The 27,704-nt window shown below is 45.2% G+C and overlaps 1 protein-coding gene and 1 long non-coding RNA gene across 9 annotated transcripts; one reads left to right on the top strand and one right to left on the bottom strand.

The window, feature by feature from the left end:
• The first annotated feature begins 287 nt into the window (after window positions 1-287).
• On the top strand, window positions 288-25,594 carry TSNAXIP1 (translin associated factor X interacting protein 1). Of its 7 annotated transcripts, none has more exons than XR_003925084.2 (17): window positions 288-509; window positions 3,931-4,021; window positions 5,690-5,793; window positions 7,071-7,194; window positions 8,667-8,760; window positions 12,975-13,171; window positions 13,845-13,980; window positions 14,777-14,946; window positions 16,379-16,538; window positions 16,823-16,953; window positions 18,253-18,381; window positions 19,872-20,033; window positions 20,896-21,005; window positions 21,851-21,974; window positions 22,291-22,397; window positions 23,243-23,588; window positions 23,628-25,594. XR_003925084.2 is itself a non-coding variant. In XM_030026147.1 (16 exons), the coding sequence occupies exons 1-16, from the start codon at window positions 1,957-1,959 to the stop codon at window positions 23,469-23,471; spliced, it is 2,133 nt and encodes a 710-aa protein (XP_029882007.1). In that variant the 5' UTR covers window positions 1,918-1,956; the 3' UTR covers window positions 23,472-25,594. The 7 variants fall into 7 exon arrangements, 3 of the variants coding, with proteins under 3 accessions (XP_029882007.1, XP_040982153.1, XP_029882009.1); XR_003925083.1 differs by lacking the exon at window positions 288-509 and adding an exon at window positions 1,918-2,021; XM_030026147.1 differs by lacking the exon at window positions 288-509 and adding an exon at window positions 1,918-2,021 and having other exon boundaries at window positions 23,243-25,594.
• LOC115346277 lies at window positions 2,305-27,027 on the bottom strand. 2 transcript variants are annotated; one of them, XR_005933227.1, is made up of 6 exons: window positions 26,700-27,027; window positions 25,985-26,076; window positions 13,244-13,415; window positions 12,839-13,063; window positions 3,840-3,997; window positions 2,305-2,601 (listed from the first exon to the last, which is right to left on the bottom strand). It is a non-coding gene; the product is annotated as an uncharacterized LOC115346277 (long non-coding RNA). The 2 variants fall into 2 exon arrangements; XR_003925087.2 differs by having other exon boundaries at window positions 25,985-27,025.
• Between the last annotated feature and the right edge of the window lie 677 nt (window positions 27,028-27,704).

Raw genomic sequence — 27,704 nt, 5'->3', positions numbered from 1 at the left:
CCGCCCGCCCGCCTCTCGCCCTCGCTGGGACTGCAGATCCCGAAAGGCTCCACGCTCGAAGCCCCGCCCCTCCCCTCGGCGCGCTGCACGCCGGGAAACGTGTCCCCCCCTCCGCCCGGCTCCGGTGAGCGCCGCCAGCCGTGGGACTGCCGTTCCCAGCGTGCTCCGCGGCAGCGTGACACCCAGGTCCCGCCTCGCGCCTGCCGGCGTCCGCCGGCCGCCTCCGCTCAGGGGCCGGTTTCGGCCGCCCCGCCGAGGGCCGCGGTCAGCACCGTTCCGGCGGCCTCGCCCCGGGCCCGGCCGCTCCGCAGAGCCCGCCTCCCGTCGGGGCGGGGCTGGGCCGGGGCGGGGCTGCCGCGGCTGGGGAGCGGCACCAGCGCGTCAGGCACTGCCGGGTCAGCTATGGCGGCACGCGATGAGGTCCTGGGGGGAGGGGCGTCTCCATGGCGACGGGTGTAAACATCGCGGGCGGTGCGGGCCATGGCGGCGCGCCGCGCTCCGCCGGGCGGGTAAGGGCCGGCCCGGAGGGAGGGAGGGAGGTACCGGGGTGCGGGCCCGGCAGGGAGAGCCGAGCAGAGCCCAGCCCTTCCCGCGGGGCTGCGGTGCCTCCCCGGCCCTGCCACACGTACCGGCTGGGAGGCCGCGGGCGCTGTCACCCCGCCCCGCCCGCCGAGAGCCGGCGTCAGCAGAGCGGGGGCGGCGGGACACGGCTCAGCACACCAGCCTGTCTGGAAGTGTAAATAAACAGCGGGGAAGGCTTTCAAGAACTGCTCGTGGGGCTTCAGGACGCAGCGTTTCGGTTGCAAGGGCCACGCTCACTCACGGCAGAGCGAGGAACTCATTGAGTGACTCCTGTAGCATTTACTTTGCCATTGTTACTGTTTATAGTTAGCTATAGTTTATCGTTTGGAAAGCAGTGCCTCTCCTTACTAGTTGTTTTCCATACCATTCCTTTATCAAAGCATCCGCCTCTACCATCGATACCTTGTTCTAGTTAGTCAGAGTTAGTCTGAATAGTTCAGAATAGTTATAAAAGCAGAGATGTCTCCGTTCTTTTCCTTTCCTGGAAGGAGACGGTGTCTTCTAGCACATGGGTCTTTGTTCTGCTGGCCGTCCTTTCCTCGCCTTCTGAGAGCACAGGGCTGCTCCCCGAGGGAGGGTGAGATGGCTGCCAAAGGTGACTGCAGCCCAGGCAAGGCCCTCCCCAACAGCCCTTACCTCTAGTCCTAGACGAGGACAAGTGATGAATTGGGTCCCAAGTGAGCAGCTCAGAGACAGGACTGGAGACAAGGCTACAGCATAGGTCCAAGGCACATCCAGGAGAGAGGGTTGAAGACAGTTACAACTACAGAGTAGCTCAGGCAGGGGGTGAAGGCCCAGGCCTGAGCTTAAATGGAGCTCCTGAACCAACTGGCAAGAGGGTGCATGGGTGAGGGTCTTGGCTGAGGCTGGTCCGGGTAATTAAGGCCTGGTGGAGGCACTGACGTGTGCCTGGGCTGCCTCAAAAGGAAAATTCTGGACTGTTCGTGGCCAAGCCTGCTTTTCTCTGTATGTCTTCAGCCTCCCTCCGGCACAATGAAGGCCTAATTTATACCCACAGATAGGTTTTTGTCTTCAGATCTCAGAGTTGTATGATGCAGGTAGTCTCAAAGCATGCTATCACTGCCTTTTTTGTTTGAGAGCTCCAATATGCACAGCAATGTCTACATCCATTCAAGAAAATTTACATATAGGAAAAGCAACTTTGATTATATTGAAATTGCATGTTTTACACTCATAGGAAGTACCTTTCATCAAACAAGCAAGTTTTCCTTGCTTCAATTTTGCTAGCTTCCGCAATGCTGAAAAAGCCATCAGTTACAAATCCAGGCCGTCCGTACCACAGTCCAAGTAACATTCATTTTTGCTCATGGGAAAAGTCACAGGTGCTTCTTTTTTTCACTTAATGTGGTCACCATGGAACAGACACCTTTCAGTTTCCAAATGTGGGATCTTGTAGTCGGAGACCCTGCTTTTGTCAGGTAAGTGAAAAGCTGTCATGGCTGGTAGCGTACTGACTGCCTAGCTGACTGATGTGGCTGTAAAGATTGCCATTATCTTAAGATCCTACCCTGCAAGAAAAAAAGAGACATATACTCCTGAGTGGTAAGTGCACTCAGCTTTTATGAAAGCAAAAGGAAACAGAGAGTTCTCAGTACTTTGAGTATCAAAGTACTGGTTGCAAGTTTAGCTGCGGATAAGAAGATGCATTTCTGCATAGCTAGGAACCTTATTTTGTTTAAATGCATGAAAAGTGCTAAACCATGAGTTACTATATGTTTAATGGTCTGTTATATATTGGAGACTTTCAAAACACTCTGCAATTCTGACCATAGGCCACTTCATCCCGCTCTTTGGTCCTGGAGTGTGCCTGGTCAGCAGAGGTTGATCTTCTCGGGCATGGCTCCCAGTTGCTGCTGCTTTTCCATACCTCCCTGTAGCCAGGCACACAGCACAAACTTCCACAGCTTCCTCATGCCGGTGGAACTGTGCCATGAAGGCACGTTGTGCCAGGTACGATCTTCTCACAAGAATGAAGTGTCTTCCATGTGTCTATGATCACTAAGCAAAATTAAAAGATGACACTGGGTTAGTTTTCCGCTGAGGTGATTCCTTAAAGCAGCTTATAAAGAGGTCTGATGAGCTGGCAGCAGCACAAGGTAAACAGCAGGAAGATAAGGCTAGGAGGAGGAGATGGTATGGCTTTTCAAGAGCAGTAAGCTGCTAGATCAACTCACGGTATCTCAAGGAATCTCACCCAAAGGTATGGTTTCATGGGCAAGCTGACCCAACTGCTTGCAGTTTCCGGCTCCATCCTCGCTGCCAGCTGCAGAATCACTCCCCCACTGAGGGGTGAACTTGCATGTTATGTTTTTAGTCAGCCTAAACTGGGTAACTGCAGGTTTTCCCTGGATTGGCAAACTAAAACAGCTCAGAGAGTTGTCCAGCATACAGTAGAGCTAATGCTACCTAGGCATCAGGAGCCTGTTGTGGTGGGGGAGAAACAGGACCTCCCCTTTCAGCAGTGCTGAGCTGTTGCCACATTTCATAGAGCTGCAGCCATTTTATACGCCAGGGTGGGAGATCCAACAGCCCACTAGATACGATCTCCGACCCCAGCGCTGTGCTGGCCCTTGGTGGACTCCTCCGAGAGCTAGTCCAGCTCACCCTATGCACACCTCTCCTGGAAAGCGGATGGTTAGAGACTTCGATCTGCTTAAGGTATAACAGCTACCTGCCACCCGAGTGTGAAACTATGCTGGCAGTTGAAGGCAATTCTCAGATATCAAGCAGAGTCCATGGTTATGTTGTGCCACTGCAGCGCCTGCAAATTCACTGTGATCTCTGGATTGCTTTATCATATCACGGCCACCCTAATTTTCCCTTAAAAAACACATGCAACTCTATGTTTACTTCTTGAAAGGCCTTTCACCTATACATGCCAGCTTCTCGTCTAGGAAAGAGAGTTCCTGGTTCTATTTGTTCCGTGGTTTTCTGGTTCTACTGGCTATCAGGCCATCTGTGCCGTGGCACTACTGGCTTTGCAGGCACTTTTGGCTCCCCAAATCCCAGTTCTTGACCCATGGGTAACAGGTTTTCTAATGCTGTTTCAAATCTCTCCTCTTCAGAAGACAATTCATTCAGGCTCACCCAGCTGCAGGGTTCAGCCCGGTTGCTCTCCTTGGGACAGTGAGGAAAGTACCAAATGTTGTGCCAGTTATCAAATCTCTCCATCAGTCCCTCCCTGTACGTTATCCTATTGGATGTTTCATGCATCAGGCACAAAATTAGGTGCTTACCTTAGGTACACATGGGTCAGACTCTCAATCTCCACTGCATATTTAATTAATTCTGTATATTTTGATAAGTTGCTTTCTTGCCATTGCACAGGACTGCTCCTGAATCTTCCTCTGAGATTCCAGGTTGCCAAACACGTATCAACAGTCTGAAATACATCCTGTCCAAGAAACAGAAGACTCCGGTGAGTTGAAGAATTCCAGTGCAACATCCAAACTTTAGCTAACTTGGTCAACTTTGAATCTTGCTGGAAGCCCATGGACCATCCCAAACTATTAGGAAGTCAAGCAAGTTCTAATCATTTTAATCTTTCTTTAATATATAGATAGAGAAAATCTACATGTTGCTGCTAACTCTTGAATTTCAGATTCAGGTGTCATCTTTGTGAATTAATTACTGCATTTTTAAGGGTGGAAGAAAGAGGAGAGGAATATAAATGTTGTTCTTGGCTGCAACTTTATGAGTGGACATACATGCCAAATACTGAAGCCAGAATTTGACCCATGAAGTTTAAAAAAAAAAAAAAAGAAACCACATGCTTTTTAATCATAGGCTAAGAGCATCCTGCAGGAACATCTGCTCCCTAGTATGTATCAGTCTTAATAAAAATAAACTAGCATGGGAAAAATCTATATCTAAATTATGAGAAAATAAATTTCAGGAACATGTATACCAACAGACTAATGGGAGGTTAAGGTCTATAAACTCATATATTATTTCTTTTTGGAGGTTTTTTTCATTAGCATTTTGGTTCTATTTCAGGAATGTGCCACTTCTGACAAGCTGTATGCACTACATTAGCACAAGAAATTAAAGTATTATTTTGTCACTAGAGCTGGGACATTCTGTAAGCACTTTCCTCATTGTACAAAAGATTTTCAACTCTCAGTAAATTGAATCTTACCGTTTCTCCAATGTAATCTTCCTGCTTCTTCCACTGAAATTAGGACATTTAAACTTCTGAGGCTTTACATTTAACTGTTTCAAGGCTTGGTGAGTCTGAAGTTTGGGTGTTGAAAGTCAAACCCTGCTGTTTGCCCATGATTAACTTTTTGTAAATTTTACAGAGTAGGGAGGGATTTGTATTGGACAATCACATACTAATTATTTGGTTGTAATAATGAAGATAAAGTAGAGCAATCCAGCATAGCTGGCTTTTTTTCCCCCCAAAAAACACCACGAAAGTTCCAAGATAGAGATGAACAGGCTCTTAACAAGATTTTGCTTTCAGAAGAGCTTGCTGCTTCTGAAGGAAAATTAATTCATTGCATTCTTTTTACTGTTCCTCAGACCTTACCTTCACTACATTCTACGCTGATGCAAAGTCAGCTGTTTTGTGTAGGGTCACCAGCCTGCATTTCAAACTCATAATCTATATGAGTTACCCTAGTTCAGTGTGCCTTTACTGTGAGGGACACACCCCGGTACAAAACTCCCTAGTGGAAACAAGACCTAAGTGAAACCTGTTATTTTGGGTTTCATCTGGATTAATGCAAAATTCTGATTGTTTGTATGATGCTTTATTTTCCAGTGGTCCTAGTATAGACCAAGAAACCATTTTTCACCCAAAGATGTGAACACCTTCCCACAATCACGTAATCTAGGCAGCATGAACAGTAGCTACCAGGAGATTGTTCAAAGGTGTTTAACAAATGGTACTAGTCTGGGAAGACAATTTCTTCAAAGAACAAAAAAAAGTTTACCTGGTTTTTAAGTGTGGTCAGTCCTGGCTGAGAAGAATACGGCCCTTGTCTTTCATAGGCAGTTGTATCAATTCTGGATTTTGGCTCTTTGTTGTGAGTTTGCAGTGCTCAGATACAGCAAAGGGATTCTCTCCTTTCAATCTTTTCAGCTTTCTGCTAGAGGCCATTGGTCCACATGGCCTGCATTTGCATCCGGACAGACAGTCTTAAAGAATCACAAACCCTGCTGCGCCCCAGAGGAGAGACAGTCTAGGTAAGCTCAGCCTGTACTACTGGCTAAGTCACCAGGATTGCTGGAAGCAGTTTTTGAAAACAAGGCTTTACAGAGCAGAACCTCTTCCAGTGTTAGTGAGAACAAAGATGTTGGGTTACCCCACAGCAGTTCAGCATAACAGAGAAGACGTTGTTGGTTCTGACTAGTAGCTCTATAGGAGATGTTAAGTATTTACATAATAGTGAGTCATGCTTAGTATAAACATCATCCTAAAATGCTATCATTTAATGATTCATTGACCGCCATTATATAGGATCCTGCCAGGGCTCCGAGTGCACCAACAGGCTCTGCAAGCTCTTCTCCAGTCCTAGGCACTTGGGTGCCTGGGCTCAAGACCGGTTTTGATACGGCACAGCTGGACAACCTGGGACCAGGTGCTGTGAAAAGAGCTGTGTGAGAAAGAGATGTGAGAAGCCTTCACTCAGGCTCATTCACCTTTGGTTCTTGCTGGAGCTATGGTGTAGCCATGTGTCTTGTACCTCGCTGACCCTAGCCTGCTGACTTAACATCGGACCTTCCTCATCACTGCAGACTTGCCTGACATCACTAAACTATGGATGACCCTGGCTACCATCAAGGGACTCGCTCTGCTATTCTTTTTCAAGTTCTGTGGTTTCCTTGCTGTCACCCTGTGGGGTCCCAGCTCCGCTTAAGCATAGGCACCCAAACCCCCAGGCGTGGGGGAAGAGGTTGCAGAGCCTGTTGGTGCACTCAGGGCTCCGGCAGACTGCAGGACACAGTTGTGGATGATATAATAAGGGTAGTTGGGCTTTTAGTTCTAGCTGGTTTTAATATGAAATGTGCATGATAACATCCAGCAAAGGGACACTTAGCCTAGAACCTCCTGAAACATAGTATATTATCAGTTCTCTTTTCAAACAGCTGTTTTCCTTGATCCATTTCGAATAATGTAATTAGTATTTATCCTCTTCTGATACAGAAAACCCACTCACCTGGCTTTTTATACTAAAAACCATTATGAAGTTCTTAAACTGAGGAGTAGTAATAGCATGGTGTCTTGAATAGCCTCCTGCTCCATCAGGGAATTTTAAATTGTCCATTGTATGCTATAGAATTTTCCCTTACCTGAGAGAATATATATGTACTACATAAAAAAAAAAAAAAAAAAGTCCTGCTGTGAAGCAATGGGCAGTAGGAAGAAAACCAAGATCCTTGAGCTGATTTATTATGAGTTCATTCTTATGTATATGACACACCTAAGTCCATGCGTCCATTCTTTTCCTGTGTCTCTGCAGCAATAAACAGGCCCTTCTCACCGTTCCAAAGCCACGGTACTTGGAACAACTAGAGTCCTACTTAAGGAAAGAGCTGCAGTCTCTCGATCTGACTAAAAAGAACTCCCAGGAACTGAAGTTACAGGTCTGATACAAGGGTCTCTTGACTTGCAACTAAGTGCTGAGATAGATTACTTAAATTTGCCATCCAAAGGAAAAAGTAGATGAGAAGAGTAGGCACCTACAGCGGTATCGGATAAGTGGGTTTGCAGCTCATGTTAGAGAACTTGCGCAGAAAGCAGTTCATTTATATGTTGGGTTGTTGTTTGCATGTTGGGTTTATATGTTGTTGGGTTTATATGTTGTTGGGTTTATATGTTGTTGGGTTTATATGCTGTTGGGTTGTTCACATCTTCTTGTGTACTCTGCGTCTCCTATAACTGTTCCCATTTTCAAATCAAAGCCCAAGTCTTCAAAAAGACATGGTAATCTAAAATGGATGTGAAACAGAATTTAGTCACTAAACTCCTGAACATTCCTGTGTAAACCCATAAAGCAGCAAGTGTGTAGGTTCCCAAATTTTCACTGCAAAACCTCTCATTTCTCAAGTTAGGTTTCTGCATGTGACAAGGAGGGGCTTCCTCATCTAGCTCTTGTCTGAGCCCAGTCAGGATCCCCCAAGTTTGCAGCTTCTAATGGGTCTGATCCTGGGGGGTTTGTTGTGAGTGTTTGAGGACACACCTCATGGAGACATTGAGAACCACCACTTTAATTCAAAACACAGATAGAGTAAGAGTGGGTACTCCTGTTTTTGTAATATCCTGCAATTAGAGCATTTATGCAGACTGTGGGAAGTTTGGATTCAATTTTCTCTGCACAAATTAATGCAAATTCTCATTCCCAAGGGAATCATGTAGTGATGGGGAAAGTGGTAGATGGAAGAGACTCGAGGGAAACGAAGAGTGTCTAATGGCAAGAGAAAACAGAGGTTTCATAAATGTGTTTCTGCTTTGAAAATATTTTTACTATCTTACATAACATGTTTAATTGTATTTAATAGCAAGGTACTCAGAGAAAACTTTCCTTATTGCTACTGAAGTCTTCCCATGGCCCAGATACACCATGGGAGTTTGACTGTCCTCTCTGAACAAGTTTTATTCTGTTGAGAAGGACATCTGCAGAGAGACTCTCTCTGCCCTGCCAAGAGTGCCATTTAACTTAGCAAAATAGGCAACAAAAGCAGCAATATGATCTTGTTACATATCTTCAACATCTGTATTGTTACATCCTTGAGTTCTAGGCAGCTCCATCTGAACAGTATCATATTTTGGAGCTGTGCCCTGACAGACTTGATCAAAACTTCTCTTTGGCTGCTAAAATCTTCGTTTGCTCTCCAACTTGCTGTGGTGCCTATCAACAGGGGAGAGAACTCCACCTTCATATGATGTATTTGGGATGGTGAACCAAAGATGGAAAGACAAAATAAAATATGGTAGCAGTATTTTTATACTTATTCTCACTGTCATTAGATGCCATTCGTGTTGGACAAAACAGCTATCTCTGAATTCTGAAAAATGTGTCACTGAATGTTTTCTCAAGCTCTTTTTCTTCTTTCAGCCCTACAGAGAGATTTTTGAATTCTTCATAGACAACTTCAAGACCTACAAGCCCTTGCTGTCAGCTATAAAGAATGAATATGAAGTTACTTTGGGTAAGCTTTTGGACTTTGACCTGTGGGGAGAAAACACTAATGGAGACATGTTCTTACAGAGCTTAGTTGTGTTAGATACATACACAGGATGAACAGCCTCAATAGATGTCAACTGGTAAAACCATCTTTCTGGTCAGTTAGGTCTATTTCCTTCATACATAAGAAGAAGTTGCTGGAGGGTTTTTTCGTATAATATTTTAGATTTTTAGATTTAGATTTAAGATTGTTAGATTTTTTAAATCTTATCACATACACAGTTCAGGCAACAGCAGAGTCTCAAGGTTTTTCTGGGACAATCACATTTATAGTGGAGTGTATCATACTAATATATCTGGATGCACTTGCTCTGGTAACTTGAAGCTTGAATTACTCCTGAAGCAAGGCAGGGCAGAGAACTGAACTGACTGTTCCCTGGCCATTCTTAGTGTGCTTTAAACCTTGCTTGGCATTCAGATGCCACAGTGATACCAGTAGTTTGTAAACAATCACAGTGGGCTAGAAATAGACTGTAACCAGGAGCTCATTTCACGCTGGGCACTGAGCAGCTATCAAAAGTCAAAAGTTTTTTACTGGGACAGTGTCTTAAAGGATGTATGTTGTCTATCCCAGTACCTGTTACATCTAATCATAATCCCTCATTATAGACAAAAATCTTTCTTTGCACAGTATCTTTCAACCAGGTGAATAAGTAAATTTTCATCACATATAAAAACATTTTTTTTTTAATCACATTCTTTCCAGAACTCTTTAGTAGACATTTCTTTGCTTCAGCTCCCAGAGAGATTACTGGTGTCCATGCTGTAGCTGATATTGTATTGCTTTCTGAAGCTTTTTTTTTTTTAAGCATTTATTTACTGACTCCTCCATATTGCTTGGATTTTTTCTTTGAAGTCTCTGGAGACTTCAGAGCAAAACGTATCTTTTATGATAGCCTTATTTTTGAAAATCAGCTGAATGCCAGTGAACCAATATGACATGGTAGCAAGCATACTTGAAGCTCTAAGAATAAAGCAAATTTTTTTTTTTTTTTTTAAATTGGGATTGGGATCCTCCCACCTACCTTTCTGTATATTGAGGACTCATTGTCCTAATTACAGATTTTACCTTGCTAATGAGACCTGCATGACATCCATCCCCTTTTAGCTAAGGGTATTGGATAGAGTTATCAGAAAGTGATTTCCAGGCCTCTTTCTCCCTGCCTAGCACAGACAACAGCTTACCTGCCTGGCCAAGGAAGCAGTGATCTAATCTAACCCAACAACTCATGGCCACGGAAACAAGATGGTCCCACATCCCAAGTCCTGATGGTGCACTCCCACTGCTTAGAAAGCACCAGCTCTGCCACTCGCTGGACATATCCATGACCTCCGTCAGCTCACCCAGCAGGAAAAACAAAGACCAAGAGCTGCAAAGTTTCCTATGGGTTTAGTGAGTTGAATTGCTCAAGAAAGTGTCTGTGCTAAGCAAGAGACAAAAGCAAGTGTCTGAGAGCAGAAAGAGTACAAAAGAAAGCGAAAAGGAAGGAAATTTACTGATTTGTAGAACTGCACTCCTAAATATTTATCTTTATTCTTAAATTATGTCTGTCCTTAACAAAACCAACTTCTTTAAAATTTGTGAGAGGTGGCCATTCTGAGGGCTCCTAACATCAGAATTTTATATTCTGTTTATAGTCCCTCACTACAGTGCTTGGAGTCTTAAGGTGCGGCTTTGGAGCTGATAAATGGGACAGTTTGCTTAGAGAGATGTCTCATCACTCCACCTAACACGCATGCTCTGTCTGTAGCATTTCAGCTCCCTTTGAAACTGAAACTAAACCTCCTTTACACCAGAGCATTGTATTTCTCAGCCAACTGGCTCTTACCTTTGTATTTAGCAGCTTTTCTTACTCTTTTTTTCTGCCTTAGTCATACATCCTGTACTAGCTTAGCCTATATGAACATTTAAGGTGCTCACTACTGCACCCACTGCTGGGGCAGGTTCTCCCCTTAAATCTGCTAGCATTACAACATATTCCCAGTTCAGTCAGAATAATCTGGTTTAAAAAACCACCACCAACAACAAAAAATATATTATTAAATGTTTTCCTAAAACTGTTCTGCTTACACTATATATTTGGCTGCATCGTTTTGGCAGCACGATGTTTGAAGTAGCTAGCACGTGCATAGATGAGCACGCGGACCAGAGAAGGCAGCTGCCTCTGATGGGTACAGGGGCATGCAGCCCGTACTGGCTGCTTGCAACTATTTGTCTTCTGCCAGAACTGGACGTACAACTGTAGCTGTAGCTCCTTTGGGTGTTAAGGTTGTGCTGAGCCAGCACTGAGGTGTTATGGCATTGTTTCTGGAGTAAATCCACATGAATGTGAAGGTACTAAGCAGAATTTGGAAAATATCATCGTGGAAGAGAGAGCCATCAAATCCCTACAGTTGTTAGCTTGGTCCAGGATAAAGGTTGTATTGCTGGGAGCTCCTCTAAGACAAAGCTGAATGACAGGGTAGGTCTTCATGGTGATGTTATCCACGGCTAAATCCATTTCTTGATTAAAATAATACTCAGGTTGCTATGTCCACAGGGCCTTCACATTCACTCCTTTGTGACGCTAAGACTTCTGGGTCCATCCAGCAATTCTGTATGTGCAATGATCTGCACCACAGCCTGAATTCTTTCCAAGTGGGAAAATGTCTGTCCTTTCTTGGCATGGGGAGAGTTATGAGAGGTCATCAGAGAGCTGATGTTCTCAGATGGCGCTGGCCAGTGTCCACACTACAAAATAATCACTTTGGCAGCCAACGAGTTGTGCTCTAACTTGTGACATACTAGGCAGCTACGATTAAAAATACTGTTGCGCTTAATTTAAAGGGGTTTGCTTGTGGTCAGGAGTCAGTTGCAAAACACTCAAACTACGCCTCGAAGCAGGTTTGCTGAAGTTTTAACGTGGTCTTCTTAGCTCACACTGAACAACCAAACAGCACAGTGGCAGAATCCCTGTGCTAATGCTCTAATTTTTGCCATCTCTTGTCCTGATACAAAGACCATAGTGAAAGAGTTTTGCAAACCCTTTGGTACAGTTATAGCGTGGGAAGGAAATTCACACCCAAGTATAATGAGAAAAGTAGTTCCTGTTCTTAGAATTATGTATGCGTTTTAACTTTTAAAATGCAAAATCTCTTGCGGAGTGTTTGTACATAAATACTAATACCAGGTTTTATTGAGGAGGAAAAAAACCTCCAAGTCAGATTATTCATCATCCATCAGCATTTCTATCCTTCTGTTCAGGAGAGGGAGTGAACAGTTTTGATGGCCGAATAATGCAGTTATTCACAAACAAAATGAAGCTTGCTCACAGCCTCATTTGAATCACACCATATCCTGTCTTTGATCATTTTATTCTCCTGGTGGAATTCCATCTAGTCATAAAAACAAGCCTCCACACCAAGGAGGTGGCATCAGATGAAATTCTACCCTGTAACTGTAAGTAGGATGTGGGAGCCAAGTGAAGTACTGTCACTAGGTTCCTCAGGTAAATCTCTTGAAGAAAAATTTTCAAGTCAAAGGGGAAATAGCTGAAAGTGAAAAGCACACGTTACAGCAGAGAAAGCCAAGAAAAGCACAAGTTCTTTACTAGATGTAGTGAAGAGAAAAGCAAAAGAAGAGAGGTCAAGGCATACCTAAAAAGAGGGGAGAGTGGGTAGACAACAAATTTGTATGCAAAAGGTTGCATGAGACCATGCATTTGGAGACGAGAAAGCAGATGGAAGTTCATGAAGAATGTGCCTTCACAAAAGAGGGTATATTGCTAATTTCCAGCTGTCTTTAGCCCCACATGCTGCCTGTGCTTAAATGGTGACACCTTCCCACCTAGTGAAATATGACAAAACCATCAGTGCTCATTCTATCTTATCAAAACCTTAAGTACTCAAGAAAACAAAATAAAATCCTGTTCATCCTTTGTTTTCCAAACCAGGATAAATAGCATGAGCTGAAATCAGAAATCCTTATGAAGTTCATACGCACAGCTGCATAAACAATGGGATATAATCCCAAAAGGTACTACTCCCAGTCCTTAGGCACTCACCAGGCCAAGCAGTAAAAGCTCCATGTTCAGTCCCCTTTCCCACCAGCACTGTTTTGGTGTTGAATATGCAACAGCCCAGGTGAGTAAAATTCAGGCTTTGTTGCTCATTGTGAGACCCCACCTCTGCTTTCTTTAGCTCATCAAAAGAAGACAATTTGTGCCCTAGAGCCCCTGAAGGCTATGGTCACAACTGTCTCCGAGGAGTGCACCCGGCAGATACTGGCACTGCAGGAAAAGGAGAAAGATAAAATAAATATGTTAAAGGAAGAGAAACAACGTTTGTTAAAGTTCATTGACAACATGAAGGAAGAAAAGAATTCTCTTCAGACTCAGGTAGATTATACAATGATGAGTCCGACATCTCCCAACTGCAGTTGGATGCATTTTATACATCTGATCTCTTACCTCCCAGCCTCTCATCCTTTGGTGCAAGTAGAAGTTCTGGAGCAGGCACTGAACGTCTGGTACAGTAGTGATGCTGGATCTTGGCCAACTCCAGAGAATATCCTGTTCCCTTGGGACAGGCTGTGCTGCCACCGTCAGAAGTCTTCACTTGTATCTCTTGTCCCATCTGGCTCTTCCAGTGTTGCATTTGAAAGGGGGAGGAAATAAATATCTTCCTCGTACTAATGTTTTAAGTTCTTATGTAAAAGTACATGCACTCTTTTACAACATTGTACCCTTAGTATCTTTAAATATGTATCATTCATCTTAAATGGTGTAACTTAGATCATGAAATCTATATAATTCACTCTCTAGAAGGCTAAAACTCAGAAGGAGTACCCTTTTGGACACTACTTCCAGGTTTGAACCCATCATATTTCTATCTGGCCCATCCCTTTCTACAGCATTATCACTTGCCCACTCTCCTGCTCCAGTTTTTCCGCACTTTGCTTCCCTTATCCCACTCTCTGCTCCTTAGTTTCTGCTCTAGACCCACCAAACCAGTCCAAGAGTTCCCACTGATGCCGTGCTCATGATCAATTCAAGCCTCTGTTTCCTGCAGGTGGAGCATCTGCAGACGAGCGTGGCTGAGGAGTATGCTCGCTATCTCAATGAGTACAGTGCCCGCAAACTGCTTCTAGCAAAACTGAATGATATGCATAATGAACAGCTGGACATGACGCGTCACCAAGTCCAAGGTAGAGAGAGCAGATCTCTGTAAGAACCTGTCCTGCACAGACACCCAAATGCACACCCATGGGTGCAGCATTGCAGTAAAAATTCAGAGTATCTCTGAAATATCTTCAGATATGCTTTGATTCTTAAAAGAAGTTAGACAAATTCATGGCCAAAAAGTCCATAAACAGGTAGGAAAGGGAATAGGCAGGGATGTACCTACTAGTCTGATCTGATTCCGTAAGTCATTGCTTGTATTCCCATACGCTTTTGCTTAGCACAACAGGTAAATTGAAGGCAGGAGCTGCCCAATGCAAAGGTTCCTTATGTTTCTGACTCCAGTGCCAACTGGCAGCTGGCAGCGTTGTGCCTGTCCACAAGGATGGACAAAACTGCTGAAATTCAGGTGTCGCAAATACCTGGCACAGAGGTTACTCATGGTGGTAGGGACTTTTTCAGTACATGATCTCTGTTGATCCACAGCTGGGTTACAGGCACCCACAGTGCTACTGCTTCTCACTTGCTGGCTGTAGCCATTGCATCTGCATAAGCCTCCCCCCATCTGTGATCCTTTCTATTAATTGAAACCAAGCCTGAGCCTTTGAATATGTATGCGTGCACGGGAGAGGAGGCAAGACAGGGGTGGGAACGTGAACACTGCAATATACTCCTAGACGTGCAGTTCTTTACAGTCTATGCCCATTCAGCTTTTGCTGACACTTTGTAGGGTTATGCGGTCTAAGCACTCAATAGACAATTTGGAAAACTACAACTACAATTTTGCTGTCATGAGCTTTCATCAATGGCTGTTGTTTAAAGACATCAAGGGTGAAGATGTGGTGAAGTTAACTTTGGCATTAAAGGTAGCTCGGCAGGACCTCACAAAAGCCCAGGTGAAGCTGAACACCATGATAGCAGACTATGAAGATGTTGTGCCCAGGAGAGATTTTGAATCACTGGAGAAAAAATACTCTGATTTACTTCAGGAGGTGAGCATAAGCTCCTAATTTTCAAGCTATACCACATAAATACAAACATAACATGATGCTTCAGTATTCGGGTTGGGATAGGGACTCAGTAAACCTAGAGCTCACATAAGGGCATTTCTTTGTTCTTTGTACATGAAATACATGAAAAGCCAGTCTTCTAATCCCCAAAGCTCCCTATCTATTGGAATCACAGACTGCCTGAACAGTATACCATCACAAACCCTTAACATTAGGTTTAAATGAGTTAACACCATAAAAGCAATAATGGCCCACAGACCACCAAGAGCCCACAGATTACAGCTTGGGAACTACTGTCTGAAGTCATCATATATATAAATAAATGAACTAGGTTCACCTCACATACATTGCACAGTTTTGTCCAAACCACAGCTGACTGAGACTACTGCTGGCCTACAAATGCTTATCCATCTAGCTGGGTTTTTGCCTTTTCCAGTAGTATTAAATGGCTTCTTTAGCCTACTGGAACTGCAAGGTCATCAACCCAGCTATGAGGCTGACCAAGGCATTTTCCAGCTGTGAAAGAACTGGACTAGGTTCCTCATGTTGCATCCGTTTGCTGCCTTTTCAGAATAAATGTTTGACTGCTTAGCTTGCACTGGAGATGCACAGGAGCAATGCCATGTCACATGCAGGACAGCAAAGGGACAACACAGACCAGTGGCTACGATGGGGTCTGCTTCCAACCCCGCAGTGGCACAGGGGCAGTAACTTGATCTCTAGGAGGAGGATGAAAAAGAAAACGCGTTGAATCCCACCACATAGTTAGTGCACAGCTGTCAAGAGGGATGGATGAAAACCTCCATCAAGGCAAAAAAGCACTACCTGCTTTTGTGCTTCAGAAGAGCAATCCTGGGCTGTTCAAGCTACATTTGGGCCATTGGCAGCTCCGTTAGCAGCTCCATTGGCAGCTCCATTCCAGCCCTGACCATCAGCACAGCTTGATCCACTGTTCATGTCCCTATATCATGGCATAATAAATACAGACATAGCCCTCAAAACCCAGACTAGAGCTCTGAATCACAATGTACCTTTGTACTAGTAGAACAAAGATAAATCATATAAAAAAGAAACACTTTCTAAATAAAGTAAAGGATCTGAAGGGAATGCATGTAAAAATTTCTAGAACAGAAGCCTATGTTTCTCCTGCTCTCTCCTAGCAGATTAAGATCTATTTTTAAACACAAAAACAGGTATAAAAGGGTCATTGACATGTTTTGTCAGAAGTTTTTGTAAATGGTAACAATAAAATTTAATAAATTATTTCTTTTTCTTCTGATCTAGAAGCAATTAACCAGGGACACCTCTCCAGTAAGCCTGTGGACTACACTGCCCACCTGAGCTGTCTGACAACAACAGAAAATTTCTGTTACTCTGGTTATTTTGTTACAATCCTCCTTTCTATATCCTTTAGATGAAGACTCTGCAGAAGGATTTTGATCAGCTCCATAAGGAATATGAAACACTGCTGGAAATCCACAGAGAGACTGCAGAAGAGCGAGACAACTTCTGCACTGAACTCCAGCGAGTTCAGCGCAACTACACACCCCGGCCAAACTGGCCAAAGTGTTCAGGTGCCAAATGTATTCAGTAGTGGTTTGCTTAAGGCAGCTCATCTTTAAACACTTTGCTACGGTGCATTTCTTACCTGCAATGCCCTGTTTTCTCCTAGGCTTTTAGGAGTGGCCTGAGAGGAGCTTGCAGGATATATTCCATTTTGCCTTAGACATCTTAGGAGACAAACTAGACGTCTAGAGATCTGTATCAATTGTAAGGCTCCTAGTGGGATTCACACAAAACCAGTATGTGTGGGCACATTCTCCTCTTCTAGGAGCTCAGCATCTTTTTGCTTTTGCAGAGGTGATTCCTGGTGGAGCTGACCGGTGGGGCTGTCTGGCTGAGGGGAAGAGCAGCGGTCAGCTAGTGGATGTGCTTCTGGAAGAAATAGGAACAGGAGTGCTAAAAGAGATAAATGTCTTCCCTGGATGGGTATGTGCAAGCTTTCGTCTCTGCTTGTTTCTACTGAGATTAATTGGTAATAAATATCCATTAGGAAGGTGGGAGAATTGGTTTTGTGGCTGGTGTCTTCAATATTCACCTTCCCATCAGTGTAACCACCAAAAAGTTTAAAGCTAAGAAAATTCAGGTGCAATAGAAAAGCTGAAACTGAGAGTAAGCATGCTGAAGTAGCTACACTTTACAAAGATGCCACATGAATCATCAGACATGCAGGTATTACTCGCGGGCTAGAGCCCCTTACTAATGCTGCACTATAGGGCTGAGACAAATTAACAGCTTCCTGCTGCTGAAAAGCATTGTCCTTCTCCCCTGTCCCTACCCCCTGCTACTGGCTGCAACAGGGAAGTATCCAGCAGAGTAGTACTTTTTTCCCCAGATTAGTTCTCTGCTGATGAGATGAACTCAGACAAAGCACTAGAATGACTAAGAGTAAGTAGCAAGACTACATAGTAGGGAATGACTCCTTTTTGTGGCATCAGGAAGTTAATTCAACTCACACTGCCCCATTGCACTGCACCCCAGCACGTGGGAGAATCAGGAAATGATACAGGGACAAGGAAATGTTACAAGGATTCTTCACATCATAACAAGCATAACTGCATCCAAAGGTTTTCTCAGGGACAAAGTAACATTTCTTTGGTCCTTCAACATCTTTTCCTCAGCCTTTCCAAAAGCTTGAACTGTTTGCCCTGCTATTCCTGGAAGCCATTTCCAAGGAAGATCTTTCCTCTTCTATTCTTGCTGGGCAGAACCTCTCAACACAGTCCCGTTTTGTCTAAGGACAGGTTTGTCAGCTCACTGCTGCTGAGAGAAGGTCCCACACCCTCCACTGCAGCTATAGTTCCAGCTGAAAGCCCCAAGGTGACCACAGAGTTTCTAGTACAACACAAAGGGCTTTAACATCGCTCTGCTGTAACAAACAACTTATTGACTGCAAATATATTACACTAGTCATCAGGTATGCTCACAGCTGCCTGGACACAGCAGGGAGGGCATCAACCAACATCACTCGTGAACTAAGTTTTAAGTAGTGTAACTGTAGGGAACAGGCAATGTGGCTAACATGGGCCCCAACTTAAGCAGGTCCACGCTGGAGCAGTTGAGGCACACTGCAGAGGTGCTGACAGATGTGTTTTACAGTACTGGGAATGAGACTCGCACAAATGACTCATTAAAATGGCTTTAGATGCTGACAACATGGCTTTGGTGCTGCATCACTGCCAGTGAGGCGAAGGCCTTACCTAGATCTGTTTCTTTTCCATTACTTAGGGCAAAGGTGACAAAGTTCCTGTGTACCTGAGGCATGAAGGTGAAGTCAAGAACAAAAAGCTGACTAAGAAGGATGTGGTGAGCATTCTAAAGGATGTCTGGAAGGAGAAAATTGCACTAGAACAGCAGGTTTGTCCCATTTTCCTTCTCCACAAACAGCTTTTGCTATGACAGTCAGTCCAGTTTGGGAAGCCAGGGTCTCACCCATGTCCTGCCTAGTGCTTCATCTGTATCGAGCTGCATAAAACATTGTAAGAACAAACCGCCTCAGCTGGCAGTAACCCTGTGCCTGGCAGGGCTCCCCAGGGATCTGACTCATGAATTAGGACAGTGTCATGTGGATAACTGGAATAGCTCCATCCCAGGCCTAAGAGGCTTCTTCTGCAGCTCCTGCTCCCAGGATGCTGCGAATTCAGAGACATTCAGGAAACCAGAAGTCAGCACTGGTTGCTTTGATGTCCAGGGCCATAAACTGCAGTGGTCCAGCAGCTGTTGCAAGAGCAGCTGAGCTGTCAGTGAAAACTCCTCCACAAGGCAGGGTGCCCAAGGGAGGAACCACTGCAGTCACCCTGAGCTAAATCAGCCACACTCATGAGTCCGAGACCTCAGCTACATTGACTGCTGCTATTCTGGGGTGTGATGGTCTCTGTAGACCGCCATGCCATCATGAGTACGCAACGTCTGTTCTTAGGTGGTGGAAACTTTGGCGACATCTGTGCGGCCAAAACATGGCCAGGGTTTTTTGCTGGGGTTGATTTTAACCCATGCCAATCCATTATTAAGCTCCATAGTGTTTGTGCCCATGCAAGACAGGAACAAGTGGCACTGCAGGAAAAATGAGGAGCAGAGGCAAAAAATATAATATACGTTAATTCATTTATCAATATAAAAGTAGTTTGGTTTTGTTACACAAAACCCAAAGAATTTCCCCTTCTTTGTGGGCAAAGAAGGGTGGTTTCGGAGTGACAACTGGAGGCCAAGGGGTGAGGTATGTGTCCTTTGCCGAGGCAGGTATGAGTTGCCTGTCTGGGGCAATACAAGACTCAAAAAGAGAATAAAAGTGGCTGTTTAGTTCTTCCCATGATAGGGACAAGTATGACACCATCTCCCCAGATACTGGACAAGCCCTGTTACTGTGCCTCAGTCATATGAGAGCTGCCTTGGGAGAGACAGAGTCACTTTACAGGTTTCTTCTTTTGAGCTAGAAGCCTAGAAACATCTTTGAGACTGGCCCTAAACAGCTTACTGTTTTCTATGCCAGCTGTCTTTTACTTTCAGCTTGGTTTCCCAGGGAAATAGGGTCGCTGCAATCACTGCCTGGCTCTACTTTTCTCCAATAACTGCTTCCATTTCTCAATCCGTGAGCCAAGCTCATCTAAATCTGACAGATTGCCTCACAGGTAGCAAGTCTGTGAACTTACCCACATTTAGAGAACAAACCTGGGAGAAACATTTTGAATGACCTAATAACGGGGAAGACTCCAGCCAGCCCTAGCACTGTGTTAGCACCGTGTGAGATGCCCAAAAGACAGACATCTGTACACAAACACCTAGAATCAAATGGGCAGATCTGATTTAGTTCTGCTGCTTATGGGAGATACTCACTTGTTATCCCTCAGACAGGGAAGCGATCCAGTCTTCCCGAGTTCTTTCTCAGCTACCTCCAGAAGAAGTATGGAGATGCCGCTGCCATGGAATGGTCTTACACCCTCTACGAGAACATGCGACTCTGTCGATCAAACCCTGTCCTGAGCTCATTCTACAACATACTCACCGGGAAGGTAGGCAACCTGCAACCCAATGCCACCCTCTGCCCAGACATCCCTGTGTGACAGGCCACAGGCAAGGGAAGTATTCCTCTGCAAAGCAGCTTCATCTCCCATTCCTCGCCCTGGGAAGCTGCACCTTCTCAGGAGAATAAAAGTAAACACTGACACGCACTAAAGAAGGGAATCCTGTCCATGCAAGACATGGCAGGCTCTTACTGCTCCCAGCAGAGCTTCTAGAAGACCCCATTTCTTTCAAACACATTAGTCACATTGTATCTGTTCTCTCTGATGAGAGGCTTCTGTTTGCAAGACTTACAGGCCTTTTTGCCTCAGTAGGTCTTTCCTGAAACAGCTCATGGTCTGCCCCTGTGCAGTGTTTGTGAAGATCAGGACACAATCTCTGAACTGCAGGACGGTGCAGGCCCTGGCAGCTTTGCTCCCCGCTCCCCAGCACTGTGTCGGAGCTGGAGAGCTCTAGCTACATAGCCACATCTTTCCATCTCCTACAACAACCCCCCCCCACACCCCCCCCACACCCCCCCCCCCCAAGTCCTCTTATACTTGCCCTACTTATGTCTTGCTTGGAAGTGGAAAAGTGGCTGGGACTAAGTGCCACCATCTGGGCAGGGAGGTGGTCGCCATTTTGGGGGATCCAGGGTGTGCGTCTGCAACTGAGGGTTTAACAGTTTAAGGAAGTTGTTCAACAAGAAGCCACTGTGTTGCTTGCTTAATTATTTATAAATTGCTAAAAGCTGCTCAGGTAAAAGTTGCTTTAGAGCAAGCACAATCCTTTTGCAGTTTTGCTTCCCTCTTGAAGGTAGTCCAAGGGACAGATGGGACTGTTACTGACCTGTGAACCTTCCCTGTTTCACAGGTGGGCGAACAGCAGTACCACGGCCAGAATCAGCTGATTTCCAACCTGCAAAAGGAGCTGGCTGCCTGTGACAGCTCAAACAGCGGATCCCTGAGCAGCAAGCAGTTCAGGCAAGAGGCTGACTGTTGCCCACCGAGCTCTGCCCATGTCTGGCTCACATGAGATGTTGTGATATGCTGAGTCTGTCTGCTTTGCTTATCTGCCAGTGCAGCCAGGGGAGGACGTTTTTCTCTCTTTTAATTTCCTATGCGGACAGCTCTAGCAAGTATATACTCGTTAATGTCTGCATTAGGTTTAGAATAATGTGAATACTGCAAGTTTTGAGTAGTGCAACTGAAGAGGCCTGAGAGCAGACATGGGGTGCTTCACACACGCAGTGGGACAGGCTGGCAGCCCCTGCACCCTGCCATGCTCCCTGAGGGGACACGGGACCCTACACAGTGCTCCCACAAGCTCCTATGATAGGTCACAAAGCACTTCTGTGAATTTTGCTACAGGTGCAAGGTTTGTTAATCTTCTCCCAGTTCATCAATCAGCTGTGCCTTCTTAACTGAAACCCTAAATACAGCATTGCTTTGGGCCATAGCAGAGAAGAGAAGCAGCAGCCATTTCCAGCACTTAGCTGGGAACATGGTTCTGGTACAGACATGCTAACCAATTTGGTCTGGGCTACCAGCTAACCCATGCTCACTGTTGCATTCAGAGTTTCCCACATGGCTCAGCATCCAACATTCACCTGAGTCCTAAGCTCTGCTGAAAGCTTTGCCCTTCTTTTGGTGTCTGAAGGTGCACGTGCTTCTCAAAAAATGAAAGCAATGAATTTTTGAAGATCTGGCCCATGGAATACGTGCACACACTGGTAGCCTAAAAAGACAGCCAGCCATGCTGGCAGTCGTTAAGTGCTCATACTGTAACAGCATGCACACTTCTGCCCGTATTGCCTCTCTCCATACAGCCTGGCTCTGAGGGAAGCTTTTCCCCTGAAAAGGAAAGAGTCAATCCAAGAACTAGTTGATGCAAGCAGGTACAAGCTGGACAGCACTGAAGACCTCATTGACTACATATCCTTATTCAAAGAAGTAAGCTGATGTTACTTAAGTTTTCCTTTTGATTCAGATTAAGCCTAATTTAGGGATTAAGTTAGTTTTATCAGACTAACAAAGTTGCAGTGCCTGCCACAAGCTCTAACACCTGAAGGCCATCTGCAAACAATGGCAATGCAAGCTTGTGCCTTTTCTGGATAGGAGTTTTTCCACATTCTTGCTCTTTATTTCCACTTTTCACATGGAAATTCCATTTCTAGGAGAGCTGAGTTATTTTAATACATACCAGAGGGCAGCTCCTATCCAGACTGGAACACATATTCAGTGCTAACACACCTGTAATTTCTTTCAGGATGAGGAAGGGAACACTGAACCTTTTGTCGCAAAGCTGAGGAGCCAGTATGTCAGGGAGAAGCAGGAATATCTGAAACAGCTGAAGAGCAAGCTGGGAGATGTAATGTAAGTCTGGAGGGAAGGGGCTGATGGGGACAGTAGATCAGGACAGCGTGTGCAAAGGGAACCCGCTGTGGACACAGGAGTGTGTGGCCAGCGCAGTGTCCCCCTGCACTACAGAGGGCCCCTGCTGTGAATATTGCAGTAAATAGCAAAACCTGGCTGAGCCCTGCTCTGCGAAACACTGAACAGTGTCAGTTCCTGACACAAAGGACCTGGATATGGCAGACAGTGAATAGAGAAGATTGGTTGTACCAATAATCCCCTTCAGTACCTGAAGTCTCATGTCTCAATGTTCCTCAGCTCTCCAAATATAGCAGTAAAATTCTGTTCATCCTCAGAGATTGGTTCTGAGGAGTGGGAAGAGCAAACAGGACTGACAACTGCAGATTTAAAGGTGCAAACCTGAGAAATAATTCCACCTCAAAACAAGAGGCGGTCACTGCATAGAGAAAAAGCCTGGTGCTATGCACTGAGCACTGAGAACACCGAAGGTGGGTATATGCCCATGAAGTTAAGTACTGTCCAACATGGGCACTGAATTAGCAAAGGAAAATGTAGTTCTGTAACAAAGGATATCACAGTGCACAACAGAGTGAATTTAAGGTCTTCCCAGGTTATCACAAGTCTAACATTTCCTCACTTCTGTTCAGTTTGAAATTTAGTACTTACCAGCCTTTATTACATGTGTATTTAAAAAACAAAGGGATACTAGTAGAGGCAGAGATAACAATATCAAAAGACATCTCTGCTCTGTATTTCAAGCAACATGGATTCTCATTGTGGCACAAATAAGTAAATATTCTTTTCACATACTACAGCATAGCAGTGACCGAGTTGTTTTTGAACAGAGAGGTGAAGGCAGATGACCTGAAGGGCGCCTTCTGCACAATCGATCCTGATATTGATGATCAGACGCTAGATACCTACATTGGCCTGGCTTACCAGGTCCAAAGAGAACAGCCAGGCCAGGAAGTTGTGCCTGTGGAAACCGCACTTGAGAGACTGCTTGCTGGAGATGTGAGACGAGTCGGGCCCTCACCCAGGGAGGGAAGCACGGCAGGCTTTGAAGGAGAGTAAGCAGACTTCCAGTATTAAGAATAAATGAACTGTTTTATCTGCAGGTTTTGATACCAAGCTGTCAGTCAGAGTTACTACACTAAATACTTCCTCCCATGCATACAGAGATACACCTGTATCAACATACAACCTGTATACAACATACAACCTGTATACAACTAACAGTTGAGAGGATAGGCTAGCTAGAACTATCAGAAGCACTTTCAACTTAAGCAGCAAAGCACTCCAATACAATTTTGCAGCCTCCACAGAATCATTTCAGCTCAGCGAGACTTGCAGCAGGAGGTTGCCTGATCCCCAGACAGAGGCTTGACACCCCCACAGCACTGGGGCACCGCACGGTGTTGGGCTCTCTGCTTGGTAACGAAACAACTACACTCCAGCAGCCATTGCTAGAACCTGAGAAGCCGTCATCAAACTCCAGGCTGTGACATGGCTGCTTTAGCCCTTGGGCCTTACGGTTCTTTGGCTCAAAGGCAAGGTTTCAAAGACACATTTGCAAAGTAAAGAAAGTGCCATCAGCACAGTGAGTGTGCACATGAGAGGCGAGTTCGGCCCACGCTGGGTTTGCTATCGTGTCTGTCCCCAAGACTTTTATCTTGGTGTACCTGCTGTTGTCCACTATGAAGTCACTTCAAAAGAAATTCGAGTGCTGCTCCATGAGTAGGTTTAACCAAACTCTGAGCTGGAGAAGTAATCCAAGCACAGAAACACTGAAATCCGTTCCTTGCTTCAAAGAAGACACCGCATGCATTTTGGTAACTGCCTTGCCAACCACTGGCATCAATTAATCTTTCCTATTCATTGGTGTGCTCTCTATCCAGCATATAGCCCTCTCCAGGGAGGGGAATAAGGGTTCTTGAAACAAAAACCCCGTAAGAAAACAGCTCTGTTATGGTTGTGCCTCAATTGCCAAGTAAGCGGAGCAAACCCAAGAAGCAAAACCCGTTCTTCTCACAACATAGTTTGAAAAGTAGAAAGGAGAAAGCTGAAATCAGAAATTGTCTTCCTAAAAAACCCCACAATTTTTGCGAGCATTTGCAAAAACTGACTGCATTTGTAAACTGGAAAGGCATCACAGCCTGCGCGACAGAGGAAGTACCACCCAGAGGTAGGATGCCCCTGAGATTTCTGCTTTGAATACTGAATTTGGTGCCGGGCACTTCCAACACAAATCACAAAATACCAGGAAAGGAACTGTATTTTAGTGAACAGGGAGACACATCATCTAGCTATAAACCAAATGTCCTAACTGCAGGAGTATTCTGAAAGGAACTATGGCAAAATTCAGTATATCTAAAGAGGACAGGGAACTTAAACACCAAGAAAGTGTTTGGTAGATGAACATCAAATTTGCAAAGCTTTTCAAAAAAGCCCCTAATGGGGATGTAAGAGAAAGCAGTGGGCTACAGAGAGCAGGAATCATTCATTTTGCTTCACCCCGAGGACTTTAGATCCCTATGAGTTAATGGCTGTTTACAGGGCCAGGTGTCTCTTTCTTTCGCCCTTCCAGTTACATTGTTAGGACTCTAACAAGGTGTCCCTAAAAGTCTTGAATTTAGTTAACCCTGACTTCACTGCAACTAGATGCTGAACACGTCTCAACAGAAGAGAAAGACCAGATGGGGAGTCTTACCTCTCCCTCTCACAAAATTCCCAACCATCAAAGCCCCATCATCTCCTGCCTTCAGCTGGAAGCTGTTCAGGTCAGGAACCTGGCAGCTGAGGAAGCTGGTTGCAGATGTGTGTCCTCCTAGCATGGCTGCAGGAGGAAGCAATACAATGGAAGGAAAGAAGAACCAGTGGCTTCTTCCTGGGAAATTCTCTCCGTTCTCTCCTTAGGAAAAGAGGGTTCTCACCATGGTTTAGCAACAGAGGGAAAAGGAGTTGGAAACTTCATTACTACTTCAGATCAAAATTTTCAAACTCTGGCGTGCAAAGCCTCAAGGACACACTTGAACAGTCCCATAATGACAGAAAATATATTTTTTAAAGTACAAGTTTTGCATTATGTTTGTTCAAACAACAAAGCTGTTTCCTTTTGAATATTGCAAAAAAATCCCCTTTGTTGTATTAATGGAATTACTTTTTAAAAAAGAAAAAAACAAAAACACCTTGAAAAATGACTGACCTTTGTATTGGTATTGCCTGCCAAAGAGATTTTAACTAAATTGGTCATAATTTCCTTCAGTTTTGTGCAAAACCTGTTTAACTTGCAAGCGTTGCTGCCAAGAGCTGGGTTGGATTTCCAGGAGTCCTTATTAACTGCACCATTTGGCTGTAGTTTTAGGAAACTCTGCTGTGCACACAGCTTAATCCAGAGACAAGGATTCATACTTGGCAGTGGGATTTAGGACAGGCTTAGGATGGGGAGAAACTAGAGGGTGGCAGGCATCCTGTGTGACCACCAAGCTGGCTGCACCAGTGCAATTAGAGCCTGCACAGACTGTCCCGCCCCGGGAGCATCGGAAGAGCCAGCAGTGAGATGATGTTTGCGCTGAGCTTTGACTTACCCCAACTGGACGTGCTGACCATGCTCAGCCTCTCTCTATCCTGTTTGAGACTGCAAAGCAGCAGCCTTGAGCCATCCCGTCTTCACAGACATCTGGAAATGTAATTAATCAATTTGAAGTCTCAAGTCTAAGTCAAATTAATCAATTTAAAGGCTCAAGGTTTTCAAGTTCAAGACAGAGATGCTAAGAATTAGGGGGAAAAAATAAAATTATTAATTTTTCTTAGAAATTAAATAAGCATCATATCTTACCTTGGGAATTACAGACTAGCTATATAAAAGGAAACTGCACTAGACTAGTGTGTCAGACTGACCCCCTGGAAAAACACTGAAGAGCACACTGATGAAAAACACGCAAAGTTCGATATCCATATCCATCCTTCCGAAACTGGTGTGACAGGTGTCATTCTTTCCCAGCTTCTGAGTTGTTTTACAAAGTCACGGTCCTTTGCACCTGAAGTCCTTTGCTGTGGCTGACCTCATTCCTGGGGTGCTTTAGGTTCACTGTAAGCAGTAAAATCATCTACAAGAATTTTGCTTTTATCATCTCCCTACTTGAGGAACACAAGGGAGCGCAGTGCAGACCAGCTCTGTGCAGCAACCGCCTGTACGAAACCGCAGGTGGAAAGCCAAGTGGCACCGTGCACCATGGCTCGCACCAGGAGCAGAGCAGCAGAAACTGCACGGGTGTGTTGAACATGCAGAGGATTACTTACAGAGTCACCACTTGGATCTTGCAGCTTTGGATCGTGACATGGGATGCCAGCACACAACAGTAGCAGGCTGACCTCTGCAGAGCAAACTGCAGTTCATGGAGCTGCACCCTGCTTCACAGAGCAGCTTCTGGCATGGCCTGCCTCCTTGGTGACACTGCCAGGCAGGAGTGGTGACTTTCCAGATACATTTCTGCATGTAGACAGGGGACAGCACTGGGGCTGGCAGAAAACAGCTGGGGAAGCACAGCCTTCAGCTGTGGGGTTACACCACCTGCAATGGGGGGGGCAGGTTAACCATAGCTGGCTGCCAGTCACCCACCCAGCTGCTCTCACTTGCCCTCCTCAACAGGATAGCAGGAAGAAATTAGACAGCAAAAGCTCATGGATTGAGATAAAGACAGGGAGGTCATTCACCAATTACTGTCACAGTCAAAACAGACTTGACTTGGGGAGGATAGTGAGAAACAAAGATAAAACTAAAAAAGATCTTCCCCCCACGCTGCCTTCTTCCTAGGCTCAACTAGCTCCTTACTGCCAAGCAGTGCAGAGGGGATGCAGAACTGGGGGTTTCAGTCAGTCCATAACACTGTGTCTCTGGTCCCTCCAATGGGATACACTCCTTCAAGAACTGCTCCAGCATAGGTCCCCCACAGGTCCCTGCCAGCAAACCTGCTCCTGCATGGGCTCCTCTCCATGGGCTGCAGCTTCCTGCAGGGCATGTCCACCTACCATGGTGTGGGGTCCTCCTCAGGCTGCAGGTGGATATCTGCTCCACCGTGGACCTCCATGGGCTGCAGGGGGACAGCCTGGCTCACCATGGTCTTCTCCACAGGCTGCAGGGGAGTCTTGGCTCCAGCACCTCCTTCTTCACTGACCTCAGTGTCTGCAGGGTTATTTCTCTCACACTTTTCTCCTTACTCCTCCCACCCACAGCTGCTGCGCAGCATTCTTACCCTTTCTCAAACACATTATCACTGAGATGCCACCAGCATTGCTGATGGGCTG

The sequence above is a fragment of the Aquila chrysaetos genome, chromosome 9 (assembly GCF_900496995.4).
Source record: "Aquila chrysaetos chrysaetos chromosome 9, bAquChr1.4, whole genome shotgun sequence".
Taxonomy (NCBI): Eukaryota; Metazoa; Chordata; class Aves; order Accipitriformes; family Accipitridae; genus Aquila; species Aquila chrysaetos.
Note: the sequence above shows the minus strand (reverse complement) of the source record. Positions and strands in the feature narration are given on the sequence as shown.

Excerpts from the sequence above, each read along its gene's own strand:
- TSNAXIP1 (XM_030026147.1), top strand. The coding sequence starts at position 1,957 with ATGGAACAGACACCTTTCAGTTTCCAAATGTGGGATCTTGTAGTCGGA. Across the intron at positions 4,022-5,689 it reads CCAAGAAACAGAAGACTCCG|CTTTCTGCTAGAGGCCATTG; the intron begins GTGAGTTGAAGA and ends CAATCTTTTCAG. Across the intron at positions 16,539-16,822 it reads AAACTGGCCAAAGTGTTCAG|AGGTGATTCCTGGTGGAGCT; the intron begins GTGCCAAATGTA and ends TTGCTTTTGCAG.